The sequence below is a fragment of the Gouania willdenowi genome, chromosome 6 (genome assembly GCF_900634775.1).
Source record: "Gouania willdenowi chromosome 6, fGouWil2.1, whole genome shotgun sequence".
Taxonomy (NCBI): domain Eukaryota; kingdom Metazoa; phylum Chordata; class Actinopteri; order Blenniiformes; family Gobiesocidae; genus Gouania; species Gouania willdenowi.
Window position 1 is genome coordinate 27423367 of NC_041049.1, and position 16025 is coordinate 27439391.

The 16025-nt window shown below is 37.4% G+C and overlaps 1 protein-coding gene across 1 annotated transcript; it reads left to right on the forward strand.

Moving 5' to 3' along the window:
• The first annotated feature begins 404 nt into the window (after positions 1 to 404).
• On the forward strand, positions 405 to 14407 carry tmpob (thymopoietin b). Its single transcript, XM_028449828.1, has 7 exons — positions 405 to 520; positions 5513 to 5752; positions 6265 to 6382; positions 6973 to 7128; positions 10547 to 10659; positions 12777 to 12877; positions 13635 to 14407. The coding sequence occupies exons 2-7, from the start codon at positions 5519 to 5521 to the stop codon at positions 14017 to 14019; spliced, it is 1107 nt and encodes a 368-aa protein (XP_028305629.1). The 5' UTR covers positions 405 to 520; positions 5513 to 5518; the 3' UTR covers positions 14020 to 14407.
• Positions 14408 to 16025: the final 1618 nt, after the last annotated feature.

The window sequence follows — 16025 nt, forward strand, 5'->3', positions numbered from 1 at the left end:
GAATATGACTGGTTTTAAATCACTTGACATCAAAGTGAGGTTTGTGTGGTTTTGAGAACCGTTATTTCTAAAGCTCAGACCGCTTTTCCTTTGTTGGCGTTTGACTGGGGTATCACCTTACCTGGTGATCATTTTGATTGGTGATCGAGTTCCGACGTTTTTAATACTCTAATTACTGTAGGAAACGGTAATAAAGCCACAATTATATTATCATTAAAAATACATGTATTTTAACAATATGTATATTGTATGTGATCATCTAAGACTAATATATTTACACGTGCCAAAACACAAAATCAGTCAATGTACAGCAAAATATATTCGTTTTACCACTTCCGTCAAAAGATTAGTTGATAACCAACTGATTTGTAACACACGTAGTCTAATTACTTCGGTCCAATCAGGAGCAACATTACTGCGGCTGTCCTCCAATCACGTCGCTTCTCCTTATCATGTCAGGTTTGTGACCGCGGGCAGACGGTGAAAAGCGCGCCGGTGAGAAGCTAAGTGACTTTAACCGGTAAATACTGCTTTTAAAGACAGTTTTGTGATTTAGCTTAGTGTTTGTGTGTTTCCACAAATTAAGAGTTTTCCATTAATGTTATCTATGTTTTGCTAACTGTCTCAAAAGAACAGCAATATGTGAAAAGGCTGGTTTGTTGTTAGCTCTGATGGCAACGTTAGGCGCCACTGTTTGACAGCCGTGGCTCCGGTGTTGTTGTTAGATGTCAGAGAAATCGCTGCTTTAAAGCTTTTTATCAACATTATAGTTTATTTTTTTGAAAAGGCGATATATATTTAAATATTTCACACCGGATTTAGTTTAAAATATTTGGGTTAGATCATTTGTTTTTGCCAAATATCTTGTTTAAAAATAGCTGCACACGGAGAATGATTTTTTTTTTTTTTTTTTTTTTTTTTTTTAAACTTTGACTTAGTTTAAACTTTTAAAATTGGTTTTAACTCTTCCTTTTGTAATTAAATTTGTGAAACTGTAGACTATTTTATTTTACACATGTTGATTCAAAGCCTTTTTGGACTTTACTAATTCTGATTTTGACCAGAATCCAGCTTTTTCTCACTTTTGAGTTTCTCCATATTATGTTTATTTCAGAAATAAATTGGCTTTACACGATCAGGATGTTTGGGCCTATCAGTGAGTTAAAAAAAAAAAAAAAAAAAAAAAAAGTCGATATCTGATCATATGAATTCAGGTTGTTTTTTTAGGTACCGACCACATTCCTTCGGTACTACCTGATACAGATTCACGGAAAATCAAACGGTACCGTTTTTCAGGACCTAAACGCAGCCTTGTGACTGAGGGAGTGGAAGAGTTGAAGAATTTCTAGTGTGTGTGTGTGTGTGTGTGTGTGTGTGTGTGGGGCCCTTTACCTGCGAATTAATGCGCTAGTCCAGGGTTCTGCAACCTTTACTCTCAAAGGATAATACAGTGTATTAAATTTTATATGGTAAAACTTTTATAGAGTAATGATTGATCTAATTTGACTTCATTTATATTGATCATGTAAATGGCAACTTAATAACAGTTCAAAATAAATTGACATCAAGAAATAAAACAGTATCTTGCATCTTCACATTCTTACACATCTCAGTTTACATGAACACAATGTTATATCAAGAAGATTCTTTTTTTAGTTAATGTATTTGAAAGGCCACAAAAAGTAACTTGAATTTGGTAACACATGATCATGTGATCAACACATGCTAATTGCTCTTTTCTTGCCACACATAAAACATGCATATTTAACCTGCACATTGGTGGATAAATGAATCTGTCCCCACACAATTAAAATCTCTATTTTCTTCCAGAATAGTGTTTCTGTTGGTTTAATTATCTTACCAGGGATTTAAAACTTAAGTTTCGCCACAGGTGCAGGAAAGTTGATGGTCTGTAGATGTTGCAGGAGGTGAAGTGGGAAGGGGCTGAGTCATTGGACAACGTTATTTATTTTAGGTCAACAAATTGTTATGTCTTGATTTTATTTGTAATTAATCATCAATAGCAGCTGTAAAAAAAAAAAAAAAAAAAAAAAAAAACCTTCTTTCAATAGTTTTTTTTTTTTTTTTAAAGCTATAAGGAGCCATTGTATAAGAGTCAAAGAGCCACATGAAGCTCCAGAGCCGCAGGTGGCAGACCCCTGCGCTAGTCGCTCGATTAGTGTGCGGATTGAGGGAAACGTGTGTGACCAGAGCAGATCTATTATAAGCTGTACGCTGTTTTTGAGTGATTGGCAAATTAAACGTTGCAACTGCTGAATTAAACCCGAGTGTCATACTCAATGACTGCTGTGAAGCGAGGGAGTTAACCCCAAAGCTGAGGATAGCTTCAACTCCAAGAGCGTTGGAGATGAAGCTGTGGAGGCAGACCACACTAGAACTACGTGAAGCCTCCATCAGCATTAGCATTAGCATTAGGAGCAAACACATATTTCCTGACTGGAGCATTGCAAAACCTGCTGTTGCTTATAGTCCATTTACTTCATTTATCAATTTATCACGTCATCAAATGTAACACAATAAAAAGAAAAACATGCACATCCCTTTGAAAGCAGTGTGCTGGATCAAAAAGGCCAACAGATGCAAAGAAAAAAGAAAGTGTCTGGAAGTACGTTAAAAGTAGCCATAGCCCCCAGGGTTATGGATACATTTCCAGAGCTTTTCAACATAAGCGCAATATGCCTGCGTCACCACCGAGCCAGGATAGTAGAGTGGTCTAAGGTGCCACACTCACCGCTAACGTGGGTCCCACCTTTAAAAATACATTTCCAACAAAAATAAACATTTTAGGTTTAGGGATAGTGTTACAGTTTGGGTTAGAGTTAGGATTAGCGCTAAAATAAAAGGGTTAGCGGGTAGCTAAAAATAAATACGAGCTAAAATACAAATGACGGAACTTTAAGTCACGTGGTGCACCTATCACATGACCTAAACTTGCCAATGATAGGCGCCGCTTATCCATAGAGTGGCAGTCTATGGATACGTTTAACGTACCTGTAGCCACGCCCATGAAAAAAAATCTGCACAACTGCATAGTTAGCTCCCAATTTTAATTTAACTTGCACCAATTTCAATTCAATTCAACTTTATTTGTATAGTGCAAATTTACAACAAAGTCATCTCAATGCGCTTATCAAAATATAAAATTCACAATATGAAAGAGAAAACCCAACAAGATCCACATGAACAAGCATTTAATGACATTGGGAAGAAACAACTCCCTTTTAACAGGAAGAAATCTCCAGCAGAATCAGGTTCAGAGGTGGCAGCCATCTGCCTCGACTGGTTGGGGTTAGTTTCGGGACGTTTCGGGCTGGACGCCTTTCATCAGACACATTATGTCATATAATACATAAAATAAAGGTGTTTGACTTCAATTTTCACAGAATGGATGAGCTATTATAGCAGGCTAATAATAATAATTATTAAATAAAAGCATATTTGATCATCTCATTAAATATACTCATGTTCAAATGAAGAAGTGTAAATCTTTTCTAGTCCTACCCACTTGCATTATTTATTTAATAGTGGAGTGAAAGTAAAAAGTGTCCCCTAAATATAATACTCAAGTAAAGTGCAGATACTACAAAATATTACTTCTCCGTATTCACATGTGCACAGCGGAGGTGGGTCGCGCCGTGCACACACACACACGCGCTTCTGTGTCCACCACCGTCCTGAAACGGACAGAAATCTCTGGTATGAATGCGAAAGTAAACAGGAGCTCATTGCTCTGCTCTTTTAACATGCTGAATAAACAAAGGCAGTGGCTATCCGTGTGGTTGCCGTATCAATATACCGACATTCCATTCGTACGCAGCACTCCTCATTGGCCAGTTTAGGTCACGTGACTAAGACTAACTCGTCCCTAACCCTAAAAATTCTTGTAATACTAGGTTATATCCTAAACCTAACCCTAACCCACGTGCGTGTACTTCAGTAAACATACCAATAGCACCAGGGGTTGTCCGTATGGCAACCGTAATAGACACTTTCATAAACAAAACAAACAAGCGCGCACACAAACAAACACAGACACTAACAGCAGACGCTGCCCCCGCTTTCAGAGCCAGTAGACTGGGGAACAAGTCCAACGCTCAGCCGCTTCGCTCCAACTGAGAGACAGTTTTGCCATTTGCTCATATGTTTTCACCTTTGTGCACAAATGCAAGTGAAATAAAGCCGTGTCACGTAAAGCAAACAACTCTTCTCTGTAAATGAGACAATAAAACAATGTGATGGGAGCATCTACAGAAAGTTTCATCACGACAATGACATCACTGATCAGATCGGCAAATTAAGACAGCCGATCACATTAATTATATAAAATGCAAAATATCGGCCAATCCGATATAGCCAATCAGATCTGTGTAAAGCCTATCAATAAATAATACAAGGAAAGCGTTTTTTGCGTGATTTCCTTTGATTATTAATCAAATATTTTCTTATTTTTACATTTTTAGAAACCATACCTTGTTACCTACATTTTGAAATAAAAAAAATATGGAACGAATGACTGTTTTTATTTCAAACAAGAAGTAAATATAAATATTATTAATCAATTGATGGTTGTAAATATCATTTTTAAAAGGAAGTGGGAAGAATTAAACTTAACTCCTCCCCCTTTGGTCACCTAATTCACAATACTTTGTCTTATGGAGCTTATGCATTAATAGAATATGTATATGAATAGTTAATGACCTTATTATACACATTATTGTATGGTAAAACATTTGATGATATCAACTTAGGTAATTGACTAGTCAAAACAAGTGTTATACATTACTATAATTTATACTTAAATATACATTATGTTGATGATACACCTGTTTAGTGCTTACTATACACAACAATCATCAGTTGCATTTTCTTAAACATATGGATGTTATAATAATACACAACGGTGATTGCATTAACTAAATAACAATTGCAGTAAATCATATCCTGTAGATTAACAACATCTATGGTTTAATTCAGCTTTTCTTTTACCAAATAACCTTTAAATAGGTTTGAATTAAATGTTTTAAACTGATTTATATTTGTATTTAGCTCTAAAGGATCTATACTAGTTTAGCTGCCCTCATATTCAAAATCTCATAACGTGATCTATTCAAAGACAATGTGAACCATTTTTAATTCATAAAACTTCTCAAATTATTATTATGATTTGTTATTTACCTAATAATTTATAGCTTCAATAGTATATTTTTTGTCATAATGTTTCCCCTATTGTTCGCAACCAGCCTTTGTGTATTTGTTTGGTTGTGTATGTTATGTCTATATATATATATATATATATCAATTTTCAATTAGCCAGCTTTTGTGTATTAGCCACTGTTATGTATAATAATATTGAGATTGAAACAGGGTTTTTTCTGATTTGGTGATAGAAGAAAATGTATCAAATACAGGCTGTTGTTGTTATATTTTTGTCAGTCTGTTGATTTCTGATGTTGTTGTTTACTCCTGTTGTTTGTGTTGATGAATGTGAAAGGTTTGAATGATGCCTGAGTTCCTGGAAGACCCATCCGTGCTCACCAAAGAGCGCCTGAAGAGCGAGCTGCTTGCTAACAACGTGGCTCTGCCCAGCGGAGAGCAGCGCAAGGACGTGTATGTGCAGCTCTACCTGAAGAACCTGACAGTGCTCAACACACACACACACGCCGACACCTTCTCCAGTGATGACGAGCGACCTACAGCCTTGGTGCTGTCCAACAGGAGCCGCTCTGGAAGGGTGAGGAGCACAGACAACGTGCTTCCACTTGGCACGTTTCTGAAGTGTGTGCATGAGAGGCAGACTCTGTGTGTGTGTGTGTGTGTGTGTGTGTGTGTGAGTTAAGTCAGTGTACGTTCTGTCCCCTGCTGTTTTTATCCTCTTCCTATTGGGTTTCATTGTTTCTGTGTGTAGGTATGTTGCTATCCATGTGTTGATCTTTTTTTTGCATTGTGGGATGTGTTCATTAGACGGAGGCATACGTTTTTATTTTTACCTAATTCTGATGTCGTGATATCTTACAAGCCCCCAAAAACACTGCTAAAGTGACTTCCGCACACATTTCTGGTGTTTTAATGAAGTATACCCTGACCCTTCGTCTGATGATTGTAGATCATCTTCATAAAACTGTTCTTTTTAAAACCATCATATCGATCCTGAAAGCAGAATATCTCTACATTGTATCATATTGTGAACTCAGTGTGTCGTCCCAGCCCTAATAATTAACTATGGATTTGTCCTTGTTTTTGCAGAAAGCTACAAGAAAGTCAGACAAACCACGCTCGGAGGAGGTGGAGGTGAACAATCTGTCCGATGAAGATTTGAAACTGCAGCTGGCAAAGCATGGCGTGGACTCGGGGCCCATTGTCGGTGAGTTAATGGATTTATTTATATGATAAAACCAAAAGACACTGGAGGGTAAAAACATCTTTAAGTTTCCTTATCCCTCCCCTGAGCAGATGCCACAGAAGTTCCAGTGTTGGATGGAATTAAAGTGTGAGAAAAGGCCATAAAAAATATGGATGAGAAGTTTTTCAGAAATCATTCATTGCAATTCAGTGACAAATGATTGGTTTGATCTTTTCAGATAGATAAATTAATCCAGAACCAAAATAAATAGCAAACACTAAAAGTACAAGGACTTGAGTACACTGTCATAGCCATAAACACAATGCTACTAATAACTGGCCTTAGTTTCCTCGTTTTTGGTTTTTGGTTTCGGCCAATAATTTTTATGCATTCCTATTCTGTATGTGCCTTTAACATAGTACAGGACCAGATCTATTCTTTATATGTCTGTATGTCTGTAGCAAAGTATGATTAGGATTTGTTTTTAAAATGGGAGAATCCTGTGTTTTGAAATGGTTATGGGAACATGTTGTAACAAAAGTCCATCACTGTAAAGCACAGGTATATAACCGTCTCCATTCAAACATCACTGTGTCTTCTTGCTTCATCAGCATCCACCCGGAGGGTGTACGAGATGAAGCTGCAGAAGCTGCTCGACTCACCTGAAGCTCCACCTGAAGATCCAGCAGATGTCACCACTCTGCCAAAGGCTGATGGCAACCACAACGGAAACTCCAACTCTGAGCAGTACAGCGACAAAGAGGATGGTGAGCTTCACTTATGTTCCTGATTTACCCTGTCTGATCTGAAGTGCTTCAGACCAGTAGAAACATGACAGGATAACCTGTAAACAGTGACCACTCACACCTTTTACCTTTGTTTAGGGATCATATGTCAATAAGTGAATGTTTACATTACAAATGAAAACGATGCGTTCACTGACAGTTTGTTGTAAATGTCATTGAACATATTTTGTGGCACTTAACATCTTGTTTCAAACAGATGCACCGATCAATTTTTCAGAATCAGTAACAGCCCTTTGTTTTAAATTATCATTACTGGGTTGATAATATCTCCCTGAGATATAATATCTACATGAAATGACAGTGAAACACACAAACACGTAGTTTTTTATTTTATCGATGCTTAGGAGCAAGGAATCTCTGTGTGTGTGTTTCTCAAATATCTCTGCATATCAGGCTCAGATTGACCTGAGACTTTCAACATGGCTGCTGCTTGGTTCAAAGGTGTGCAACGTTGTTTGGGCTGCAATGATACCTTTAATTAATTATTTCATAAACTTGTTAAAATGTTGTAAATGTCATTGAACATATTTTGTGGCACTTAACATCTTGTTTCAAACAGATGCACCGATCAATTTTTCAGAATCAGTAACAGCCCTTTGTTTTAAATTATCATTACTGGGTTGATAATATCTCCCTGAGATATAATATCTACATGAAATGACAGTGAAACACACAAACACGTAGTTTTTTATTTTATCGATGCTTAGGAGCAAGGAATCTCTGTGTGTGTGTTTCTCAAATATCTCTGCATATCAGGCTCAGATTGACCTGAGACTTTCAACATGGCTGCTGCTTGGTTCAAAGGTGTGCAACGTTGTTTGGGCTGCAATGATACCTTTAATTAATTATTTCATAAACTTGTTAAAATGCAGCTTTGCCGAACTGGTCAATGTTGACAGGTAGTCATGGTAACTCAGGATAAGTTGAAAGCTGCGTAAAATCTAGGGCTGCCAACTTTGGTCGTTTAGTCGACTAATTGGTCGATGCAGTCGTGTTGTGACTTTGTGGTGTGCGGGACCGCTTATTAAGTGCACCGCCCTTCCCCCTGAAAGCTTGCTCCGTGGTTCGTGTAGCGCAGCGGTGCGCCGTGAGAACGCGATCAGCTTTAATCATCTTCCCCTGATCAGTGTTCGAACTGTTGTGTCTGGTTAACTAAGAATAACTCAGTCCGTGATGTTAGTTCTTTTTATTCCAGCCTTTAGTCTGTGCCTTGTAGGTAGACATTCACAGTCAGTAAGCTACCTCAACTACAACAGTTTCAGTGGGAACTTCCAGTTTACAAAAGTCCGTTGGAACAACTTTATTAGAATGTTACATTCGAACAACATCTCGTCAGAGCTACAGAAGATAGGATCATTTAAATTAAATTCATTTAAACTAAGTTGATCAAAACCTAATCAATAAACCTGATCAGATTCAGTAAACCATTGATCCCTGAGAGGAAATTGCGTGACATTAATGCTGTTCTCGTACATCTTTATATGACATATAAATAATTAAAAAGGAGCAGTCAGAATAATCCATGTCACTATAACGTATATCTACCTTTTAATTGTATCTTACTTTATTTTTGACATACATTTTTGTTTAATGAGGAGTTTTTTTTAAATTTTATTTATTAGTATTTATTTTGTTTCCTCACAGGGGTGTAATTTAGAAAAAAAAATAAAATAGGTTTTTTAGGGCCATAGGTCAAAGATACAAACTTCTTCTTAGTAAGCAGTAATGTTGCTTGGTACGATACATTGTGATCAACTGTGATCTGTCATGGTGATGAAATTTTTTGTTAAAATCAGAACTTTTATTGATAATTTATTTTTGTACAACAGACACCGTTTTGTTTTCATTTGAATTTTAGAAATTTATTTTGGTGCTCTTTTATGTTGCTACAAAAGTGCAATATAACCTGCCACTGTGACAGTTGTGGAATAAACTTTTCAGATTTGGAATTCTATTTGTTTAATTTCAGATACATATTGAACATACATGAATATATCTGCTAATTATAGACATATCATACCACCATTAAGAGAGTTTAACACTACAATTTAAGAAATAGAAGAATATAAGAAATACATTTTTTTATTGGGGACCCATTGAATTTCCCAGAGACCCACTCAAATCACCACCCGTGGGTCCCGGGACTCACTACATTGAAAACCTATCAACATCACTGTACAAGAACATGGATTATCCTTATATTTGATACGTGGATTATGTAAATAGATCCACTGCTGTCTCTGGCGCAGTGGGGCACACTGTGCACCTGTGTTTGACGTGCGTTTGTTTCCTCGTGCGCTGATCTGATGTTGACACAGTTCATTAATAAATGCAGGCTTACCACTAAAACAAACGTAAATAAGTCATTTGTATGAGGAAACAATAGGTTTTAATTGCCGGTTTCAGGTCGGGCACTGATAAAAAATTACTTCATGTTAGTCAAACCTGTAGGTTTCAGTTTTGCTTTGTTGCGTTCTGGTCAAAGTTTGAATAAGGTTCATATAATAAATGGTTTGTGTTTAAAAGCAAATGCCAAAACTAAATATTTGTCTTTCTTTTTCTTTCTCCTCGTCCTCCTCTGCACCTGCTCATTCATTCTCTTTTGTTTTTTTTTCCCATTCTTCTTTTCTTTTCTTTTTTTTTTTTTTTTTTTTTGGTCGACTAATCGCTACGAGAGCCATAGTCTTGGTCGACCAATCATTTCCTTGGTTGACTACAGCCCTAGTAGAATCTACAGGAGTGACTGCACAAAGGGCTTTTAAAAACGATTAAAGTGAGTCTAATATCCTAAAAAAAAAAAAAAAAAAAAACACCCCGTAAATATTGACCAGCAGTTGTCCTCAGTGAGCAACGTTTGTAACTATGGTGAGTAATAGATTAAAAATAGGCTTTATATTATAGTGCTAAATATTATGCTCTGCACAGTTTATTCGACTAGCTACACACTCTCTCTTTCTCTCTCTCTCTCTCTCTCTCTCTCTCTCTCGCAGCAAGCTGCAGATGTATGCTAGCCTATATTACAGTGCTAAATATTAAACCTCCCCTTTTTCTGTAGCAATACATACTTCCTACAGGCACTGCACTAGTTATTCTAATGCTAACTTGAATGTTGATCATGTGACCCTCAGTTCAGACGACCATATGTTTGTATCTTGTAATAAAAGTTGATGATCTCTGATTTCCTTTGATTTTGTATTTTTCCACGAAAATCTTTTATAGACGTTATTTTCATATTTTTAACTGCCAAATTTTTATGTTATTGTGAAGTCCAAAGTGTCGCTGGCTTGCTTTCAGAGAGCCTGATTAAAATCAGATGTAAAAACCCAACACTGTGAGCCTGTTCAGTGTGTCACGGCGGTGTTTGTCTTTCTTTCTGCAGAGGAGGTCACCGCCCCTGAGCCGGAGCCTGTTCCCACAGTGGAGAAAGCAGTGAGGAGTCGAGGAAAAAGCACTCCACTCACTGTGAGGACCAGCAGCAGGAGACAGACCAAGGTGTGTGTTTTACATCACAAGTTCATCTATCTCAGATTTTCCATTTCAAAAGTTCAAAAATTGAGCTTTAGGTTTTACCCATTTCATCATTTTTCCCTGTTTGGATGACTGTACTGGCTATTAAACTTTCAGAAATCATACCAAACATGCTCAATAGGGTTAAAGCTAGGGTAGATACACAAGATACACTTTTTAAGTCCTTAAGTCCTGACAGAAATTAAGATCTTATGTGCTCTGAAAAAGGATCGAAGAAAATCCATCAACTGTAGCAGCTGTAATAGCTTCAACCAATGGAAAAAAACGAACCATTTTATAACCAATTACGTCTCCCTCTCTCCCTGCTCGTTCTCGACCCCTCACATGCACGAGCTCACACTGAAAGCGCGTCACTGCTGACAGAGTTAAAACAGAGTTTTTGGTCATGTTTTTTAACATATATAATGGTAAAGTTTATTGTTTACTTACTGCTGAATGAGACATGAGACAACAAAGTTTCTACACAATACAAGCAATGAGCTGAGCTCCTTTTCTGCAGCGTGCATGAGAGGGAGACAGAACACAGACGGGAGGGGTGAGGGGGCTAAAGGCGGAGCCGTCGGGGAGGCTACATTCAAAATCATGCCAGCTTTTGAAAATCGCCTACCTTTAACTCACTCAGTGCCATTGACGAGATAACTCGTCATTTCAAATCCAAACGCTGTGCCATTGACAAGATAACTCATTTCCTTTTTTTCACGGGGATTACCGTATTTTTCGGACTTTAAGGTGCACCGGATTATAAGGCGCACCGGTTTGTTATTATTATTATTATTATTATTATTATTATTATTATTAAGACGCATTAAGCGAAATAAAATAGTCAGATAAGTCAAACTTTATTCAACTCATTAACAATAACTCTCAACATTGTTAAGGTTTAACACATAAAATACAGAACAACACACTCACTTTTTCAGTTCAGTATGTTTGTAGTTAATTTCATATATAAGGCGCACCTGATTATAAGGCGCACTGTTGATTTTTGAAAAAATTTAAGGATTTTTAGTGCGCCTTATAGTCCAAAAAATACGGTACTAGAAAACACCCTGCCGGATGTCCCTCATCAATATCTAAACTGTGGGGTGATGAAGTGACCAACTGTGCCCTAAAGATGGCAGCAGTACACCTTTAGATGAGAGGTTAGCCATTGATGCTACCCAGAAAAGGAGGAAAGAAGCAGGAACGAGTGAGATTATGGCGCATCCAGCGGCTCACAGCTCCACATACTAACACAGAACATGTGTGGACCTGAGTGGATTAGTGATAATCTTGCAATGGTGAGATAAAACCATCAACTAACCGGGCCAAACAGGTCATCGATGCGTGTCGGGAGGAGGTACAAAATACTCCCAGCCTGTGAGCCAGAAAGCAAAATAATAGGTGACATGTAGGAGGTAGCAGCGCACCTTTGGATGAGAGATCATCCATGCTCAGCAGAGCTCAGAGGGAGAGGAGGAAAGGCGTTTTATGAGACGGAAAATGGTGCTACGTACGAGAGTTGACACTCACAGCAGCGCACAGTCGACCAGAGCATGTGTGGAACTCATGGGTAGTGTGGTGATGGTGAGATAAAACAAAAAAAAATGGGGAACGCAGTGACACTCTGCATGTCTGGAAGGAAGAGGAAGTTGCGTGTGTGCAGACAGAAAGTTGGAGGAATGCCAAAATACATTAAACTCTGACCCACATAGCAAAATAATAATAATTTTGCCATCAAAAGCCCGCACTTTTTTTTTATATATATATAAGGAAACAATGTTCAGATGTTAGAGTTGTCACTAAAGCAAAAAAAAATAGCTTTAAAGTCACTGACAGGGTTTTTTTTTTGAGAAAAAGGCTTTTTTTTCAGGTTTTTGCTCTGAAACTGAAGATTTTTGTAAAACTTGCTCTATTCAATGGCTGATTACAAAAGAGGATACAATCTTTCAGAATCTGGTGTCAGATTTCAGATAGTTCAAAAACAGCTGGCACTGAGGAGGGTAGAAAATCTGAAAATGGCTGGCACTGAATGAGTTAATAGAGTCAGACTGTCTTATCATATTATAGATTCGGTGTTTGTGTTTCTGTGCCGATGACAGGTTGTGGAGGAAGTCGTCACTGAGGAAACGCCAAAAAAAGCCCCTGAGAGCGTTGTGGAAGACATCCTCGCCAACGAGATCAGCACGCCAACAGGCATGAGGTGGGATGTTTACCTTTGACAGCATGTGCAGACAAAGTTAAAAAAATTAACCATAGAATCACCTTCATTTAGACAAAAACATGTATTGCTCTGTCAAGAGAATAAATACAAAACTGATGCAGGCACAATGCAGCAACTATTAAAGACAACAGAAAAATTACAAATACCTGCTTTCAGTAACACAATCTTTAACAGATTGAAATAATTAGGATCTCAACAGGCTGATTAGTGCAAAAAGTCAAATAAATAAAAGGCCACATCTAAAAACATTGCCTGGATCACATAACGATTCAGCCAATGATAAAGTAATAAATAAGAAGGCTTTACTCAAATAAACCAATAAATAAATTCCTAAATTGAAAATACCTGATAACATGGCTTTTAGCCCTGGTATACAGTATAAAGAAGTAAAGTCTATAATGTACTTGCTTGTGTTTAGGGTTGGATGTATGTAGACTTCACATTAAACTCCTGTTCTCAAGTATTAAAATATTAATGTATTATTAGCTTCATACATTTACGTTAGCTGTAATGTATATATTATTTTATAATAAAGATTATATAAATAAAAGACAATGCTAATATAAATAAAACAATAATAATTGTAGAACTAAACCAGAAATAAAGAATATATTACTGTTTATGAAATGCTTTAACCCTGCATTTAGGGGTTGATTTAATGATCTGGTCTAATTTGTGACTGCAGGAACAGCAGTTGCACATTCTCCTAGTTAATCTGGTTATTTTTGCTCTTCAGTGCCACCCGCAGGCGTCCAATTCGAGGAGCGGCGGGTCGACCGCCAAAGCCCAGCGAGTACTGGCTGGACGAGTCCCGCCTCCATCCCAGTGTTCACATGGAGAGCCGCTCCGAGGCTGTGACCTGGACCAGTGGCGCCAGCCCTGCGAGCTCCGCCCCTGTTCATCGCAGCCTCCTCTCCCTGCTGCTGAAGCTCCTCCTACTGGTAGTGGTTGCAGGTTCTCTCTTCTATGCCTACCAGAGCCTGGATTCACAGCGGATCAATGCTCTGAGAGGCCTCGCAGAGGAGGTTCTGGTCCCGATCGAGGGCGCCATGCAGCAGGCCGCCGCCTACCTGGGCCTCAGCAGCAGAGGAGGCGGAGCTTCAGACGGCACTGCCAAGTAAAGACGCTTTACATCACTTCAATGCCTCTTCAACTCCGCCACATTACAGAAAACCTGAGCCGTAAACTCAACTCCTGATCCTCCAATGCCATAAAATGCAGCAAACTCCACCCTGTTCTACGGAGGTCCATCAGTGCCACAGATACCAGCCAGAAGAGACTCTGAGCTAAGAGGACTGATTAAGATCACATTTAAACTGAAAAAGACAAGAAAACAAATTCTTAATCACCAAAGACTCAGCAAAGCTCATTCTGAGACAAAAATTTAGGGATGTCCCGATACAGCTTTTTCATTTCCGATATGATACCGATATTGCAGCCTTGCGTATCGGCCGATCCGATATCAGCAGGAAATCATACATACATTTTATTACTTGTTTTGTAGTGTGTAATGTTAGAAAAGGCTTGATCAAGTGATGTTACTCAAACAGAGAACAATAGTCAACAACAGTAGGTATGAGAAAAACTGACCCATTTATTATTAACCAATTGGTTACATAAATTGTAACCTTCAACATAATATCTACAGTATTCCACAATTGAATAAAATAAAATAAAAAACAAATTGGACAAAAAAAAGAAAAATCAGAAATTTGAATCCGATATTCGTTTTCAGGCTGATATCGGACCAATATCGATATCGGATCGGGACACCTCTACAAAAATTTCCAAATTCTTAGCGAGGAACCATGATAGTGGTTTTTCTTTTTAGTTGTGTAAGTTTTTTTTAAATTGATATCATTTCTTTTAAATTTTGAATTTATTAATTTTGATTTTCCTTTGTTTGCTTTGAGTTTATTTATTTATTTTTTTTTCCTGTTTTTTGACTCTAGTGTACCACATTTATTGTTATTAATTAGGGCTCCAGCACCAACTGTGATGGCATTTATGAGGGCCTAAACTTGTTAAAATTTTCATGAAAATTTAAACCCATATTAGGACTGGTGAAAATGTTGATATTTTGTGGGAATGGCACATTACTCAACAGCGCCCATTTGAAAACTGGCCTTTTGGAATGTAATTACTTCCAGCTGAGACTGATGACATCACCGTGGAGGTAGAACTGATGACATCACTGTGGAAATCATTGCCCTCCTGAAGTTGAATCTTTATAGATTGAAATATTCCTCTTAGCTGCCTGTTCACTTGGATGATGTGCTACGCTCATAGAAGTTAAGAGTTTGTAGAGCTAATAGATGCTAATTAATTATAGCAGCTTTCATTTGTTTGCCAAAAAAATTAGTTATGGTTTAACCCAACCGTCATTCATAGTCATAGCACCACCTATTGATAAAAGGAAACTATAGACATTATATATGCACAGGACATTGCAAGAAAGTTTGTGATATAATCCTTGAAGAAGTTCAGCTACGTCTCAACATTTCTACCACACCCCGACATGCAACACACCTCAACATGCGCCACGTCCCAACATGCGTGTGGTTGCGAGGGCCTATTCAATGCTGCTTGCAGCTTTAATTTTATTTTTGAATTAATGTATTTGTTTTTATCATAATTTTATATATAAATATTATTTTTTTTAATATTTTGTTAAAAGAAAAATTACAAAACTAGAAAAATATGCCATTAAATTCCTTAATCGTGAGAAGAAACTATTTGAGTTTTGTTTTTTTTTTTAATCACCAAAAAGGGCTAAACATAAAGCTACAGGTATAATATTTGATTAGAGAATAATTTACCATTGGTCAAAATGTTTTTCATTCGTCAAAACGTCACTAAATATAACGACTGCGCCATCAGAATAAGTTATCTGCTCAATGAGCTTTAAATTTGTCTTTTTTGCTCAAATGTAATTGTTTTTGCTTGAATTTTTTGATTTGTATTCAGAATGAGTCTGTTTTGATCAAGATTCCTCACTGTTGCTCAAAATTAGTATTTTCCTGTCCACAATTTACTGTTTTAAGTTTAAAACCAGTCTCTTTAGCTCCTCTTTGGTCTTTTCTGGCTGGTAGTAGTGGCACAAACATACCTCTGCACTCCCCTGAGT